We start from the raw sequence: 19,213 nt of genomic DNA, 5'->3' as shown, positions 1-19,213 counted from the left end.
GCCCTGGTCTAGCGAGGAAAGGAAAACAGCTTCGTCGGGGTCACAGAAAAACTTATATTTCTCTCTCCCTCCCCATTGCAGGTTCACTCGCTGCCAAGGAGTGGCGGAGACAAAGGTGTCCAGAAGGAGACAAGAAAATGGCTGAAAGGGAGCGAAAGGGTAAAACGTTGCCTCTTGTTCCCTTCTTCTCGGATCCAGAGCTTCTGCTCCGCCCAGGAGCAAGAGGAAAAAAGGCCTTTTTAAGAGGCCAAAGAGGCGGGCCTGGGGAAAAACCCGCGAAGAGCCGGAGGGAGGGAGGGACGTTTCTTTCGCATACGGCCGTTTCCTCCCACAACAAAACGTCAGCAAGACAAGCGTGTGCGGGGGTGGGATTGGCTTTCTCTTACTTGCCGGCTTTCCTTGGCTGGAGGAGGAACACTAGCGAGGCAAGGAAAACAGAGGCTCCAGCGAAAGACGGCCGCTTCTGCCAGGCCGTCCAGCAGTGCAGGGGCCGCTCCTTCCCTACACGACCTCCTTGAACTCTGGTGCGCTTGGAAAGGTAAGGCAGCAATCGGTGATGGGAGCAATCGGTGTGTGCAGGGGGTGGGCTCGAAGAGCAGTTGTGCATGCAGTAGCCCCCCCCCCCAAACCTGAAGCACCCCCATTCCCTTCTCCCTTCTCTCTCTTAATGAAAAGCTGAGGGGGTGGAGAAGGGTAGGAATTGGTAGCGAACAGACTGGAGCAATGCTAGAAAGCAGCTCTGGGATAGAGGTTGAGAAAAGTGGAGCCTTAGCGTTAGAATAACGAAGTTGGATCTAATCCAACCCCCTGCTCAAGCAGGAAACGCTATACCCGTGATAGTAAACCTATGGCAGGCATGCCAGAGGTGGCACACAGAACCCTCTCGGTGGACACCGGCACCAACGCCCCAGCCAGCCAGCCAATCAATCATTGGGTTTCATTGGTGTGCACATTCCGGTTTCCGCACTCTGTGCTTACAACAGGGGTGTCCAAAGTTTTTTTGGTGAGGGCCAAATACAGAAAAATAAGCAAAGGCCCGGGCCACACACTTTCCGTTGATTTCTTTAAAGAAATATTCATTTTCCCACCGTGTTTGAAATCTTCTACACTCACTTGCTATCTTGCGTTTCTTCGGTGCTGCCATTTCTGGTGACTCGTGGTAAATATTTTTCTTTGCTTAATTTTGTTTAGTGGAGAAGCACCTTTTCTGTGACTGGCTCCATCTAGTATTGAAACTCAGAAGTGCAACAGAGTTGAGCTCAAGCGCCATGTGCGGGCCATATTCAATTATATTTTCAGAATTTGCTGCGGGCCAATAAAAACTGACCCGCAGGCTGCAGTTGGACACCCCTGGCTTACAAGGTTCGCCGTCACTGCTCTATATGATTTCTGACAGACTGACAAAGCAGCTCTAGGATAGAAGTTGAGAAAATTGGAGCCCCTTAGCATTAGAATAACAAAGTTGGAAGGGACCTTTTTTTTTAAAAATAAAGTTTTTTATTCTTTTAACACACAAACACGAACATATGATGCAATTTTTCTGAACAGAATATTGGCCAGGTTTCATATTCATACAACTTTTAGTTCTCTTCCAACACATCTTACATGTTTTCATTATTATATTTTCTGTCATTTTATGGTTTTCTCTTTTCCCCCCTTCTTACTCCCATTATATTACACTCTTTTATTCCCATTAAATATTTGTAACCTTTTATATATTCTACTTATCAGACATCAAGATCAATCTTATATTTGCAATTCAATGACAATTCATATAATATTAACCATAGTCAAAAAAAGAAAGAAAAGAAAAACCCAGTTTTTCTTCATAGTATCATTTCCAAGACTTTTAGTAAATTCCATAGTAACCTTTAATCACTTTATAACTTCAGGTTCCATTAACTTTTAAGTCATTTAAGTACCTTGATGAACGTATCTTTTCTTTTATGTACACTGAGAGCATATGCACCAAGACAAATTCCTTGTGTGTCCAATCACACTTGGCCAATAAAAAATTCTATTCTATTCTATTCTATTTGATAAATTGTCAGCTCATTTTTGTGCTTTCAAGGTTCATTATTAGTGCTTTAACCAATTACTATATTCTCAATCATTTTTTTTATTTTTTCTCTTTTTCTCTTCTCTGTTTTTCTTTTTTTTCTCTTAAAGTTCTCTGCTCTGTTTCTTTGTCCTATATTTCCATCTGCTCTCCTCCCCTCTTCCTCCATCTTCTCTTAGTCCCAATATAGTCCTTTAGCTTTGCATTTTTTTCTTCCTTTTTTTCTCCTTGTCTCTTCCTCCCCTCCTTATTTGTATTTGCCTTCCTAGTTTGCAATATTGTTAAGTGAGTTTTGCCCATTTTACAATGTTTCTTGCCAAATTTGTTAAATGAATCACTGCAGTTGTTAAGTTAGTGACACAATTAGGTAAATCGGGTTTCCGATTGACTTTGCTTGTCAGAAGGTTGCAAGGGATCACGTAACCTTTGAACACTGCAACGGTCATAAGTATGAACCCGTTGCCAAGCATCTGAAATTTCATCACATGATCACGGGGCTGCTGCAAAGGTCACAAGTGTGAAAAATGGTCATAAGTAATTTTTTTCAGTGCCGTTGTAACTTCAAACAGTCACTAACTGAACTGTTGTAAATTGAGGATTACCTGTATGTGTGTATGTATGTTTATTCTTATGAATATGCAGTTCCTCTGGGAGACCTTATAGATTCTGTGTTTGCAGATCTTATCCTTTGATATGTGGATTATGTCTGGGTAACTTATTTGGGGGTTTGAGGAAGTTTACCAATTTTACTTGATTAATTTAGTTTCAGCTTGACTGTAAATTACCTAGTGGAGACACTGATTCTCAGACCAGTGTAGATTCTAGGGAAGATAGAAACAGTATAAAGAATAAAATACATTTGCATATCAAACTTCTCACATAGTTAATAATAATGTCACATCCTGAGCTACAAGCATTTTTCATCGTTCTTGGTCCACAACTACAGTCTCCACATCCTTCCATTTAAGAGTGATGTTTTTCAGATATTCCTGTAATGCTTGGTGTCAGGTTTTCTTTGGCCCTCCTCTTTTTCTCTGACAATGTGGTGCTGTCTGTTTGATTGCAGTCCTTGCTGGACATTGCTCACTCATGCAGAATACATGTCCAGCAAAACACATTCTTCCTTCCTGCCTTCCATTGAGGACCTGTATACTGCACGAATCAAGAAGAGGGCCTTGAAAATATTTACAGACCCCTCGCATCCTGGACATAAACTGTTTCAACTCCTACCCTCAAAACGACGCTATAGAGCACTGCACACCAGAACAACTAGACACAAGAACAGTTTTTTCCCGAAGGCCATCACTCTGTTAAACAAATAATTCCATCAACACTGTCAAACTATTTACTGAATCTGCACTACTATTAATCTTCTCATAGTTCCCATCACCAATCTCTTTCCACTTATGACTGTATGACTGTAACTTGTTGCTGGCAATCCTTATGATTTATATTGATATACTGACCATCAATTGTGTTGTAAATGTTGTGCCTTGATGAACGTATCTTTTCTTTTAAGGACACTGAGAGCATATGCACCAAGACAAATTCCTTGTGTGTCCAATCACACTTGGCCAATAAAAAATTCTATTCTATTCTATTCATTCTTAGTTACTTTGTTAATATTAATAATAGAATTATAAGTTCTGCTACCTTTTTTCTAAAGATTTAAGGAGAGTTTTTAGGAGATTAAGAGAAATTGTGGATATAGGATTTTGGATAAGTCACTGAATTGGATAAATATAAATGAGTAAAAGGCATTGGTGTATAAGAGAAAAATTAAATAAACTACCATCTCCTGCCTGGGTCTCCACTAGAGTTTTTTTCTGCTGAAATTATGAGAAATTTAAGAGATCTGTTCCTCCTGTGTTGTGTTTGTATTTGTGAGTATTGCTGTATGAAAAGTTTTTCAGTTACTCTAGCCTTCAGGTTCTCCGATAAGGTCTCATCTTAGCTTTTTAAGATTAGCCAAGATCAACTTGGATTCTCAATTGAATTACCAAATCCTTTTTGAAATGATGGAAGACTTTGAGTTTAGAGATATATGGAGGTTACGGAATCCAGATGAGAGAGATTTTACTTTTTTTTCTGATAGGCATCAATCTTTTTCACGCATTGATTTTATTTTAATTTCTAATGACTTGCTTTCTAGGGTGAAGAAAACGAAGATATTTCCGAGGTGTTTAACTGACCATAGCCCAGTATGGATGGAATTATTACAAGGGAAAAAAGGTGGTAGAACATGGAGGTTGAATGAAAATCTGTTTAGATATGAGGATAATGTAACTTATTGTAAGAAACAGTTAAAGAATTTTTGATTTTAATATGTACAAAGGGACACCTATAGGAACTGTGTGGAAGCGAGCAAAGCGTTTATTAGAGGATATTGATTTTATTTGGACATCAGGCAAAGCATTAATAAACAAAGGCAGCGTAGATATTTGGAAGAAGAAATTCAAAGGAAGCAACAGTTATTAATTCAAAACCCACAAGATCATAAACTTAAAGAGGCTATAAAAATATTACAGAGTCAATTTAATATGTTAATGGCAGACCAGGTGGCAACGAATATACAATATGCTAAACATAATACCTTTTGTAATGCAAATAAACATGGGAGATGGTTGGCATATAATTAAAGGAAGAAACAGAAACCACGTCTGATACAAAAAATAGAATATAAAGGTAAAGAGATATACCAACAGGATAAAATTAAAAGGCATTCTCAGAATTTTATACTGCACTATATGCAAAAGACAAAATATTGATAGGGACATTTATGATTATTTGAAAGATTATAAGGTGAATATTCTAACATTAGAACAGAGGGAGGAGCTGAACCGCCGATAGCTACTGGAGAAATAGTGGAGGCAATTAAACAATTAAAATGGGAAAACCCTGGTACAGATGGTCTTACAGCAACTTATTATAAAAACACAGGATGAAATATTAGGCCCACTTAAAGAATTATTTAATCAGATACAATTAGGAGTGGAATACCCCGTCATGGAAAACATCTTTTATTTCACTGATACGAAAGAGGAGCAAGACTGCTCTAAACCTGGTAACTATAGGCCGATTTCACTTTTAAATAATGATTATAAGATTTTGTAAAATAATAGCAAATAGATTAATGTTAGTTTTACAACAAAGAATTCATACTGATCAATCTGGTTTTATAAAAGGGAGGCAGATGAGGAATAATGTTAGACAGATTATTAATATATTGGAATATTTGGAAAAGAAGAATACTTCAGCGGCACTTATTTTTTTGGTTGCAGAGAAAGCCTTTGATCGATTGCATTGGGATTTTTTATTTAAATTAATAGAGAAAATGCAATTTGGAGACTGTTTTATTAGAATAATTAAAGCGATTTATGGAGAGCAAACAGCACAGATTATAGTAAATGGTAGTTTGACAGAAGTTATTAAGATTGCGAAAGGAACAAGACAGGGATGTCCCTTATCACCATTATTGTTTGTTTTGACCCTGGAACCATTATTAGATAAAATACGAGAATTAATGAAAATAGAGGGAATTAAGATTAGACAATATGAGTACAAAGTTAGAGCTTTTGCAGATGATGTAGTGGTTACGTTAATGAATCCTATAAATTCAAGTAGATTTTTGTTGGAAGTAATTGATAAATATGGAAAGGTATCAGGATTTAAAATAAATCAGAAAAAAACAAAAGTGATAATTAAAAATATGTCTATACAACAGAAACAAAAACTAGAGGAAATGACAGGATTTGAGGTAGTAAAAAGGTTAAATATTTAGGGTCTATATTAGCTCATCGAACAAGAAACTTTATAAGAATAATTATGACTTGCTATGGCAAAAGTTCAGAATGATATGAGTGGCTGGAAGAAATTGCAGTTATCCCTATTGGGAAGGATTGCTATTAAAATGAATGTGTTACCTAGATTTTGTTTCTGTTCCAGATGATACCTATAATTAAAAAGGATAAAAATTTGGAAGATTGGCAGAGTGGGATTAATAAATTTATATGGCAGGGTAAAAAGGCGAGGTTAAAATGAAAATAATACAGGATTCACGGGAAAGAGGTGGTTTAAGAATGCCTAACTTTAAACTATATTATGAAGCAGTAACCCTTTCAGTAATAAGTGACTGGTTTAACTTAACAGAGGAAAGAATTTTGAATATAGAAGGTTATGACTTGTTATATGGATGGCATGCGACTTATTTTATGGAAAAAAGTGGATAGGGCTTTTAAGAATCATGTGTTGAGAAGTGCTCTTTATGGTCTGGAATAAATATTCCTATAAATTAGATTATAAGATTCCTATATGGGCGAGCCCTAGACATGCAATAGAGAATATAAATATAGAACAGAAACAGGAAATGATTACATATAAAGAACTTTTGTATGCTGAAGGAGGTAGATTGCAATTAAAATCATTACAGGTATTAAAATGAAGAAGGAGGAATTATACTTGGTTTCAATATGGGCAAATAAGTGCTAGATGGAAAGAAGATCAAAAATTGGTATAATGCAAAGGAGGAAAATTTAATAAAGCAAATTAGAAATCAGACCCAGGAGCATATAAAGAGATTGTATAATGTGTTGCTTGAAATAGATTCGAAAAGGATTTGGTAAAGGATTGTATGATAAAATGGGCACAGAATATTCAGGAACCAATAATGTTGGAAACATGGGAGAAAATCTGGGTTAGAAATGTTAAGTTTACACAAGCACAGAATTTAAGGAAAATTTTTATAAGATGTTTTATAGATGGCATTTAGATCCCAAAAATTATCATGTATGTATCCTAATATCCAAGCGAAATGTTGGAGGTGTGATTGTGATGATGCTACATATTTTCATATTTGGTGGACTTGCAAGAAAATTAAGGTCTTTTGGATAAGAATTTGGTGGATTATTCAAAATGTACTGAAGAAGAAGATAAAGTTCCTGCCACAATTTTTCCTTTTGGGAATTATAATGGATTGTACAGGGATTGAGACTAAATTGATTTTGAACTTAATAACAGCAGCAAGACTGTTGATTGGACAATACTGGAAGAAGAAGAGATACCTACAATAGAAGAATGGATATTGAAAGTTATTAATTTGGCTGAGATGGCTAAAATCTCAGCGTTTTAAAAGACAATACGCAGGAAAGATATTTAATTGAATGGAAAAATGGATTGATTATCTACAAAACAGATATCAGATTAAGAAATATCAGATTGCCTTTGAATAATTAGAAAGTTATTTTATGTAATGGGAGGGGTTGGAGATGAAAAGCTTTGGATGTGGTTATTTGGATTGGACTTTACCTTGTGATTGACCCGGGGGGTGGGGAGGGAGGTGGTTTTTTTGGGGGAGGAGGGGAAAAGGGGAAAATGTTTTGTTTTAAAACTCTTTCAATAAAAAATAAAAAAAAACTAATGGTAAAGCCAAGAAATGGGGCCCTTTCCCCATTCCGAGCTCCAGGCCCAGGTACTTAGCCCAACTTTTAATGCCTTGGGAAAAGCCAACAGGGTTGGGACCATTGTAATCTCTGAGGGGGGAATAGCCCACAAGGCAGGGGCTACAGCAGAGAAAGCCTGTTTTCTAGTTCCTTCCGTCACTCTTTTTTGGCTGATGGGAAGTGTAGCATACCCAATCCTGCTTCAGAAGACCTGACTTTTATGTTTCTATCTTCTGTTTAAAAGAACCAGATGAAACACAAGTATAGTCTGGAACATCATCTTTATTTACAAAAATGCCTCCAGATCCATCATGGGGAGGGAGAGAGGGAGGAAGGAAGGACAGAAGGATAAGCGGTAAAAACTCCTAAGCAGTTTTATTTCCTCAGTGAGAAGAACATTGTAGCTCGGTTTTTTTTCCTCAGATTAAGGCTGACCTTTTAGTTGCCTCAAAAGGAGAACTGTTGGGTTTGGAAATTAAAAAGCAAAAAATACCAACTTAGAAATGTGTATAATAATTTATTCAGGGTTTTCAGCTCAAGGAGAACCATCAGTATCCAGATTTCTCTCTTACCTACCTTTTTTATCTTCTTTTTTTCTTTGTGTAGAATATGTCAAGACAATCAAACAGAGATTAGCTTGCAATAAAAAGGCAATAATTGGAATTGTCATTTCTCACCTCATTTTCGGCATTTTCCTCTTTTTCCTGGGTAAGGAATCCTGACCCTAATACTTTTGCCTTGAAATGCTATTTCACTTCATGAAGCTGAATGCAGTTCGACATAGTCCCAGTTTTTAGGTACTGTAATCTACTTCATCCAATACAGGAAAATTCAGGTCCAATGTTTGGAACAAGTCTTGATATTTGAAAAGTTTGGGGGGGGGAATGTATATTTATTTAGTGATTTCCTGCCAGAAGCAATAAATGTGAAATAGGTGGACAAATGTGCGATAGGTTGGCCAAATTAATGGAAAATCCCACAAATAGTTTTATGGCTGAATAAGTGGATTTGCATCTGGTTTCTTGAATTTAAATCCAGCATGCAAATCACTCCTCAGCTCCATAATCTCTATTAATCTGAGGACTGCAAGACGGAGGTCATTACAACTGCCAGAACATGGGGCTTCTCATCTAGATTGGGTTTTATCATAACTCACAGGTTCTGAGTTGGGGGGGTGTCCCATCCTACCCACAAGAATTATTATTATTATTATTAATAATTATTATTTATTAGATTTGTATACCGCCCTTCTCCTGAAGGACTCAGGACGGTTTATTAATGTCTTAATAATTATTAATTTATGTCTATTCTATGTTTATTAATTAATGTCTATTCTTCCCCTCTTTCTCTGTTCTAGGAACCTCAGTGCCATTAAACTGCCAAAAGGAGGCCATTAAATGTCCATCTGTTACATGCCCATCTGATTGGATTGGACACCAGAGACACTGCTATAACCTTTCAAGAGACGAAAAAAACTGGAATGAGAGCCAGAAATTTTGTATGTTACATAATGCTTCTCTGGCCAAAATTACAAAGGAGGAAATGGTGAGTAATGTAACTGGACGCCATAGAAGTATTGTTGCTTCATTGATGGTGCACACACTTCTACAACATGAAAAAGTTAAAGGACTTTTTCCTAATATTAATTTAAAAAATATCCTTAAATGCTTTTCTGAATAAAAACTTCAAAATCCTTTTAAACAGGAAGTGAACAGTATGCCACTGTTCCAGAAAACCCCTCCTGCAGAAAAACTCCGAAACCAACATCTTTCAAAGTTTTTTACTAGCATAGGTAAACTGGCACAGTTGGAGGAAAACCGAAACTGGGGGTTCCGGGTCCTCCCTCAGTAATACAAACCCCAAAATTTCCACCCTCATGACCCCTCTGCCGGTCACACGTTCCAATCCTCAACTGTCCCATGTCGAAGCCTCACTCCAGCCACTCCTTCTACAGATGCGAACCCAGCTTGATCTTGACCGGCAGAAAATGTTATTATGTCTAATCATCCCTTGCACTACCACTTTCCTCCCCTCCTTTCCCACAGAGGAGAATTGTGGCAGCGCATGGAAGCCTTCGACCTAGTATGGCTTCCAAAGCTGACACAGTAAACATTGCCAAGATCCATTTTAGGAAAATCAGGGTTTTGCCTTTTAAGGTTTAAATTTACTTTTAAAAAGTTAATTACCATCTACTGTTTTGCTGTTCACCAAAGAATGGTGTGTTTTAGGTATGTTTTATTAGAGTAATACAAAATTTGGCAATAAATTTGTAAATATGATAAAGATATACTCAACCCAAACAGCAAAGGTAGCAATAAATAGAGATATGACTGAACAATTTACAATAACAAAAGGAGTGAGGCAGGGATGCCCTTTATCTCCTTTATTGTTCATTCTAACATTAGAGATACTGTTAAATAAAATTAGAAGTGATAATGAAATAAAAGGACTGAAAGTAAAAAAAGAAGAATACAAACTTCAAGACTTTGCTGATGACTTGGTCTTCATCCTGGAGCAACCGATATCGACAGGACCCAAACTACTATCACAAATAGAAGAATATGGGAAGGTAGCAAGACTCAAAATAAACAGGCTAAAAATAAAGGCACTAACGAAAAATCTTACAAAACAACAGAAGGAATTAGAAGACAAAATGGGTATACAAATGACAAAAAAAAAATATCTAGGAATTTGGCTAACAAATAAAGGTCCGTCGATCAGAGAAAACAATTACAATAAATTAACACAACAATTCTTAGACTTAGAAATTTGGAGCAAATTACAGCTATCTTTGCTAGGGAAAATAGCATCAATCAAAATGAATGTGTTACCAAGAATATTATTTTTATTCCAAGTAATACCCATAAAATTAGGGATTTTTTTTTTAAAGACTTCAATAAACTTATAGCAAATTATATTTGGCAGGGGAAGAAACCAAGGATTAAAGTAACATCTTTACAAGATAGCAGGGAAAGAGGAGGATTCGGACTCCCAGATTGGGAAACCTATTATAAAGCAACATCATTGATATGGATCAAGGATTGGATAGAATTAAAAAATAAAAGAATTCTAGCATTAGAAGAGTACGATCTACAAAGAAGGTGGCATGCATTTCTGTGGGAGGGAAAAAGTAGACAACATGGATATTTTCAAAGGCATTTAATTAAAGAAGCACTGTTACAGACATGGCAAGGGATAAAAAAGAACCACTATGATAAAATTCTGGAATGGTTATCCACATTGGAGGTACAAATTTACCCAAACGCATTAGACATTGGTAAAAAGTTGTTTCAAGGAGAGAAGCAACTTCGAACTAAGGAGAAATTTCCTGACAGTTAGAACAATCAATAAGTGGAACAACTTGCCTGCAGAAGTGAATGTTGCAACACTGGAAATTTTTAAGAAAATGTTGGATAACCATTTGTCTGAAATGGTGTAGGGTTTCCTGCCTGGGCAGGGGGTTGGACTAGAAGACCTCCAAGGTCCCTTCCAACTCTGTTGTTGTTGTTGTTAAAGTTGTTAAAATGAAAAGATAAAAAAAATTGTTAAATAATCAAGGGGAAGTAAAAACAAGGCAGGAATTAAAAGAACAAGGTACAGACATTGATTGGTGGCCTTATATGCAAATAAAATCCAGATACAAGACAGATTTGATACAATTTGGATTCCAAAAGGAAGCATATGAATTAGACAAAATTCTTCAAGGTACAGAAGACAAATTGATTAAAAAAATTTACAATTATTTATTAAGATACAAATTGAAAGAAGTAGTCAAAAAAACCATAATTTGGGCAAAAAAATTCGGCTATAATATTGAATTAGATAAGTGGGAGAAATTATGGAATACAAATTATAAATTAACAATGTCTGTACCCTATAAAGAAAACATGTATAAAATGTTTTATAGGTGGCACCTGGCACCAGCTAGATTGGCAAAGATGTTCCCCAATACTTCACCACTATGTTGGAAATGTAAACAAGAAAAGGGAACGTATTATATGTAGTGGTCCTGTCAAAAAGTGAAACAATATTGGCAAAAAATTAAATTACAAATAGAAGAAATTATAAATCAACATATAGAAAGGAGGCCAGAAACATTTTTACTGGGAATAATTCCAGGGTCATATGAAAAAGAAATATGGTATTTAATGATCCACATAGTTACAGCAGCGCGAATAGTCTACGCACAGAACTGGAAAAATAACAATATACCATCTGAAGACAATGTAATTAGAAAAATCATGGAATGTGCAGAAATTGATAAGCTTACAAAGGAGATACAAGAAAAAGAGGAAACAATATTATTTAGTATGGGAGAGATGGTATAAAGGGTTGGAGGAAAAGGGGGGAAAAAGTGCAAGGAAAGATTAAATAACGGATAAACTAGGAGTAGAAATAGAAGAACAAATAGGAAGAAACAAATTGTGGAAAGGAAATTGGGTACACGTGTATATCTAAGTATATATGTAAATAAAATAATTAGAATAATATATTATAGTGATATACGTATATTAGAAATATATGTATAAAAGATACATTAGGATAAGAGAGAGAAAATGTATAAGTATTGATCACCGACATGAAACTGTTGGAAAGAAGAAAGTTAATATTTCTTTTTTGTTTTTGTCTTTTTTTAAAAAAAATCTGTTTAATAATTATTTTTAAAAAAAGAAAAAGTGAAGATTTTCTCCTAATATTACTAAAAAAATCTCCTTAGATGCCTTTCTGAATAAAAGCTTCAAAAGCATTTTGATCTTTTCCAGTTTCCAAAAACTGCCAGTTTTACAAAGCAGAAAATTAAAAATCCAAGAATATCATTGAAATAAGTTGCTGTCATCTGCTTCTTTCTTTTTTTCCTGCTTAGAAATACCTGATAACTATCCCCAAATGATTAATAGATGTGAATTTCAGAACAGAGATAGAATCAGAAAGTGAACAGTAAAACTAGACATTGCCAAGATCCATTCTAGGAAAATCAGAGTTTTGCCTTTTAAGGTTTAAATTTACTTTTAAAAAGTTAATTACCATCTACTGTTTTGCTGTTCACCAAAGAATGGTGTGTTTTAGGTATGTTTTATTAGAGTAATACAAAATTTGGCAATAAATTTGTAAATATGATAAAGATATACTCAACCCAAACAGGAAATGTAGCAATAAAAAGAGATATGACTGAACAATTTACAATAACATAAGGAGTGAGGCAGGGATGCCCTTTATCTCCTTTATTGTTCATTCTAACATTAGAGATACTGTTAAATAAAATTAGAAGTGATAATGAAATAAAAGGTCTGAAAGTAAAAAAAAGAAGAATACAAACTTCAAGCCTTTGCTGATGACTTGGTCTTCATCCAGGAAGCAACCGATATCAACAGGACCCAAACTACTATCACAGATAGAAGAATATGGGAAGGTAGCAGGACTCAAAATAAAGGCTAAAAACAAAGGTACTAACGAAAAATCTTACAAAACAACAGAAAGAATTATAAGACAAAATGGGTATACAAATGAGAAAAAAAAATATCTAGAAATTTGGCTAACAAATAAAGGTTCATCAATCAGAGAAGACAATTACAATAAATTAACACAATTTTAGACTTAGAAATTTGAGCAAATTACAGCTATCTTTGCTAGGAAAATAGCATCAATCAAAATGAATGTTACCAAGAATATTATTTTATTCCAAGTAATACCCATATAAAATTAGGAAATTTTTTAAAGACTTCAATAAACTTATAGCAAATTATATTTGGCAGGGGAAGAAACCAAGGATTAAAGTAACATCTTTACAAGATAGCAGGGAAAGAGGAGGATTCGGACTCCCAGATTGGGAAACCTATTATAGCAACATCATTGATATGGATCAAGGATTGATAGAATTAAAAATAAAAATTCTAGCATTAGAAGAGTACGATCTACAAAGAAGGTGGCATGCATTTCTGTGGGAGGAAAGAGAAGACATGGATATTTTCAAAGGCATTTAATTAAAGAAGCACTGTTACAGACATGGCAAGGATAAAAAGAACCACTATGATAAAATTCTGGAATGGTTATCCACAATGGAGGTACAAATTTACCCAAACGATTAGACATTGGTAAAAGTTGTTTCAAGGAGAGAAGCAACTTAGAACTAAAGAGAAATTTCTGACAGTTAGAACAATCAATAAGTGGAACAACTTGCCTGCAGAAGTGAATGTTGCAACACTGGAAATTTTAAGAAAATGTTGATAACCATTTGTCTGAAATGGTGTAGGTAGGTTTCCTGCCTGGGCAGGGGTTGGAAGAAGACCTCAAGGTCCTTCCAACTCTGTTGTTGTTGTAAAGTTGTTAAAATGAAAAGATAAAAAATTGTTAAATATCAAGGGAAGTAAAAACAAGGCAGGAATTAAAAGAACAAGTACAGACATTGATTGGTCCTATATGCAAATAAAATCCAGATACAAGACAGATTTGTAATTTGATTCCAAAAGGAAGCATATGAATTAGACAAAATTCTTCAAGGTACAGAAGACAAATTGATTAAAAAAATTTACAATTATTTATTAAGATACAAATTGAAAGAAGTAGTCAAAAAAACCATAATTTGGGCAAAAAAATTCGGCTATAATATTGAATTAGATAAGTGGGAGAAATTATGGAATACAAATTATAAATTAACAATGTCTGTACCCTATAAAGAAAACATATATAAAATGTTTTATAGGTGGCACCTGGCACCAGCTAGATTGGCAAAGATGTTCCCCAATACTTCACCACTATGTTGGAAATGTAAACAAGAAAAGGGAACGTATTATATGTAGTGGTCCTGTCAAAAAGTGAAACAATATTGGCAAAAAATTAAATTACAAATAGAAGAAATTATAAATCAACATATAGAAAGGAGGCCAGAAACATTTTTACTGGGAATAATTCCAGGGTCATATGAAAAAGAAATATGGTATTTAATGATCCACATAGTTACAGCAGCGCGAATAATCTACGCACAGAACTGGAAAAATAACAATATACCATCTGAAGACAATGTAATTAGAAAAATCATGGAATGTGCAGAAATTGATAAGCTTACAAAGGAGATACAAGAAAAAGAGGAAACAATATTATTTAGTATGGGAGAGATGGTATAAAGGGTTGGAGGAAAAGGGGGGGAAAAGTGCAAGGAAAGATTAAATAACGGATAAACTAGGAGTAGAAATAGAAGAACAAATAGGAAGAAACAAATTGTGGAAAGGAAATTGAACGTATATCTAAGTATATATGTAAATAAAATAATTAGAATTATATATTATAGTGATATACGTATATTAGAAATATATGTATAAAAGATACATTAGGATAAGAGAGATAAAATGTATAAGTATTGATCACCGACATGAAACTGTTGGAAAGAAGAAAGTTAATATTTCTTTTTTGTTTTTGTCTTTTTTTAAAAAAAATCTGTTTAATAAAAATTATTTTTAAAAAAAGAAAAAGTGAAGATTTTCTCCTAATATTACTAAAAAAATCTCCTTAGATGCCTTTCTGAATAAAAGCTTCAAAAGCATTTTGATCTTTTCCAGTTTCCAAAAACTGCCAGTTTTACAAAGCAGAAAATTAAAAATCCAAGAATATCATTGAAATAAGTTGCTGTCATCTGCTTCTTTCTTTTTTTCCTGCTTAGAAATACCTGATAACTATCCCCAAATGCTTAATAGATGTGAATTTCAGAACAGAGATAGAATCAGAAAGTGAACAGTAAAACTAGACATTGCCAAGATCCATTCTAGGAAAATCAGAGTTTTGCCTTTTAAGGTTTAAATTTACTTTTAAAAAGTTAATTAGGGTCTACTGTTTTGCCGCTCACCAAAGAAGTACTAGGTATGTTTTATTAGGATTAATTACTGTTCAAAACATAACTTTAATAAGTTCAGAAATTCAGCTGGGAATCTAGCAGTGGAAGGTTCTAAGATGCACAGTTTTTGTTTCTTTTTTAAAAAAGGATTTTGTGACAAATCTCACAAGAAACTACATCTTTTGGATCGGCCTCAAGAGAGAACCAGATCAGCCCTGGAAGTGGCTAGATGGAGAAAACGCAATGTGAGTCTTCTCCTTTTCCTTTCAGTTGGCAGAGCGGAAAGTAAAATGCTTCCACTAAAGCTCTTCGCCAGCTCAGGACTGATCCTAGAAAGAGCTTCCTGGTTGCCAGGATTCAGGTGTTGCTCCCTAAAAGATTTGGCCCTGCTAATGTAACTCAAAATGCATTATGGGTAAGCCTTGACTTACGGCCATTCATTTAGCAAGCATTGAAAGTTATAATGGCATGAAAAAGAAATGACTTGTGATAGATCCACACTGTTACAATTATCATTAGAATCCCCATGATCAAAATTTGGCAAGTATCCCATATTAATTTGTCAGGAAAATTTATATGGCCACCCAACTCACTCATAGTGACTGGGTAGCTTACAGAATTAAAACAACAATACTAAACCAAATAAACTCCCCTCACCCCCACAGTGATAACAATCAAATCGACCAATGGAAGTAATGGAAATTCCAGTCCTAATTGTGGTTGTAACTCAAGGACTACCTGTACAAATAGTGTGCTCAGAATTCCCCTTGGAACTGAGTCCAGAATGCTGAGCTCCTGGGATGTAGATGTATTGTACAGTCAACACTTCCAAATAGATGAACTGAGGAACAATCTGCAGAATCTTCCTTGAGAAGGCAAGGCTCAGCTAGATGAACTGTAAACTCAGAAGTCCTTTGGTGCTGCTAGGTGGGAAATACTCTCCACTGCCTAATTTCTGCCTCTGTTGCAGGTTGAAAGTCAGGGGAGATGGAGGAGACTGTGCATATTTGGTTGATGATGCTACTGCCAGCTCAGGGAGATGCACCACTGAACACCGCTACATCTGCAAAAAAAATGATTTTATGAGATCCTGAAATGTCTTTAATGACCATTCAAAAGAACAACAATGTTCATCATTTTTATACAGTTGGGTGAAAAGGAAAATACACCCTATCTGAGTTCTATGCTTTTTACATATAAGGACATAGTCAATTGGGTGGATAAAAATCGATTTTTAAAAAAAAAAAATTAAAAATCAGATTTTTCTATTTAAATCAGATTTTTTTTATTTTTATTAAGTTTATTTTAATAAAATGTTTTTGGAGTAAAGTTATATCTAAAGATAGTTTTCTATTTAAGATAATTAATTTAATTTATTCAGCATGAAATGAAGCTTAGTTATGTAACATGAGGCTCTATATTCTGCAATATTTATATTTTTGGTAAACTCATTCATTGAATCCAAGCTCTGCAAGCTAAATAAGAAACTTTCATTTTGTTTGCAAATAAGATTCTAACTACCAGCAAGAATGAGTGATTACATTTAAAGAGCACTTGTCATTTCAGATCCATCATGCCAGTTCCTGTATCGAGCATCCACTCACCTGCTGCCTGCCAAGTCCCTCATCTTGCGGTGCCATTGGCGCACCACCAGCCATCCCATTAAAGTGAATGGGACTGTCAGACAAGGACTGCAGGACAAAGATGACAGTTGCTCTTTAAAAATTATGATTTAAATCAAGCCTTTTTACTAGTGATTTAAATCATGAATTAAATTGTGATTTTGACTTGATTTAAATCGAATCCACAATGTTTTTTATGTTTTCAGCTGACATTGTCAAAAGAAGAAATTATACAATTGTTAAAGGATTTGGATATTGAAGTGAAAGGAGCTGTATTACTGTTTTAAGTTAACAACATTTATACAGATGGCAACGGATGAGAGGAAAAAAAACAAGCAAATACATTGACATAAAATATTGCAATGTCAGAGAAGCAGTCAAAGAAAATGTAATGGACCTAATTTATTGTCCATCGGAAGATAATTTAGTTGATTATTTTTTTCTCTTGCATTTTTTTGACGTCTTAACTATAAAAGGGAATGTAAGATGGGTCTCTTTTGATAGGGAGGTCCCACTTTATTACTTTATTAAACTGCTTTTAAATAATCTTGTGACTCGGTTGTTTATTGGAAAAGGCAGAATCCGGGGCCAGATTTGACCACCGAATTGACCCAGCATCACTTCATTTTAAAAAAAAAAAAGCAGTCGACAGGATAAAACTTAGAAATGAGGAGCACCTTCTCAAATACCTGACCTGGTCCGCCTGAGCAGATTATAGCTGCTTCTCCAAAGGGTGTGTATGTTACAGATGGTAGGGTTTGGCACTGTAAGTGTGTTTGTTGGTATTTGTGCAGATTTGTTTGTGCATGTAATGTTGTGAAAGTGTTTTGAATTGTAAAGAGAAAGTTCTTCTCCCAAATCAATTATACAATTCTCATCAGTTCCTAACTTCCCCCAAAACGATCAGAAATAATACCTGTACATTAATTTTCATCTCTACTCTTTAATTAGGAGGTTAAACTGGGGTATAGCTGTCAATTTAGTAAACTTGCCACTAGTTTGTGCGTGTTAGATGCTTATTTCTTATTTCTAATTAATTTTACTTCATTTTAACTGATTGCCTAGCTACCTAGCTCACTAGATTTTTCCCTCAGAAGTGATTTATGGGTTTGGAAAAAAATTATTGAACAATAAATCAGTCTTGCCGTAAGTACATTTTGAATTCTCTGTTCATTATGACTGATAGAAGAGTTCCATCTCTCACACTGAAATAAGTCAACCTTTGACAGAATTCATTTGATGTGCTTGCAAAACATTAAGCCTTTCTACAGACATTTTTGCAGAACTTTCCCAGATATGTAAGCATTCACTTCTGTTTCTTCCTTTTTCTTATCTGATCATTTCTCTTTGAAAACAGCATTTTTCTTTTCCCTCTTTTCTTAAAAAGTGAAGATGAGACTACATGTAGAAAAGAGAAATGGGGGAGGTGTGCTAATAGAGCAAGGCAAAGGGATCTGCATTTGTTTTCTGACCCTAAATGTTGGGATTTAGTTTTCAATAGTTTAAGGAAAAGAAGGAATAGGGGAGACATGATAGCAGTGTTTCAATATCTCAGGGACTGCCACAAAGAAGGGGGTCAATTTATTCACCAATGAACCTGAAGGTAGGACAAGAGCCAATGGGTGGAAACTAATCAAGGAGAGAAGCAACCTAGAACTACTGGAAAATGTCCTGACAGTTAAAACAATCACTGGAACGACTTGCCTCCACAAGTGGGCGCTCCAACACTGGAGGTTTTTTAAAAAGACATTGAACAACCATTTGTCTGAAGTATAGGATTTCCTGCTTGAGCAGGGAGTTAGACTAGAAGACCAACAAGGTCCCTTCCAATTCTGTTATTCTGTTCTGTACAGCCAGCTCCTCTACTGTATTAGTCTTGTTAACTGTCGGCTGGCGGCCCCCAGGGGAAGGTCCTTCTCTGTGGGGGCTCCCACACTCTGGAACGAACTTCCCCCGGGTTTATGCCAAATACCTGACCTTCGGACATTCCGTCGCGAACTGAAGACACATCTTTTTATTTGCGCGGGGCTGGCTTAAATTGAATTTTATTAAATTTTAAATTTCTTATTAACTAATTTTAAATGGGGTTTTTAGTTCATTGTATATTTTTACTTTTCAGGCCAATTTTAAAATAAGTTTTTAATTGCATTTTAAATTGTGTATTGTACTGTCTGTTTTATTTTTGCCTGTACACCGCCCTGAGTCCTTCGGGAGAAGGGCGATATAAAAATCAAATAAATAAATAAATAAATAAATAAAAACTGCATGA

The 19,213-nt window shown here is 35.2% G+C and overlaps 1 protein-coding gene across 1 annotated transcript; it reads left to right on the top strand.

Moving 5' to 3' along the window:
* Window positions 1-243: 243 nt before the first annotated feature.
* LOC131190399 (C-type lectin domain family 2 member D11-like) lies at window positions 244-17,490 on the top strand (the record flags this gene model as incomplete). Its single annotated transcript, XM_058167720.1, has 5 exons — window positions 244-538; window positions 8,104-8,205; window positions 8,855-9,042; window positions 15,470-15,567; window positions 16,293-17,490. Coding segments are annotated over 5 exons (807 nt in total), but the record flags the coding sequence as incomplete, so codon positions are not given.
* Window positions 17,491-19,213: the final 1,723 nt, after the last annotated feature.

This window comes from Ahaetulla prasina, chromosome 2 (assembly GCF_028640845.1).
Source record: "Ahaetulla prasina isolate Xishuangbanna chromosome 2, ASM2864084v1, whole genome shotgun sequence".
NCBI lineage: Eukaryota > Metazoa > Chordata > Lepidosauria > Squamata > Colubridae > Ahaetulla > Ahaetulla prasina.
Note: the sequence above shows the minus strand (reverse complement) of the source record. Positions and strands in the feature narration are given on the sequence as shown.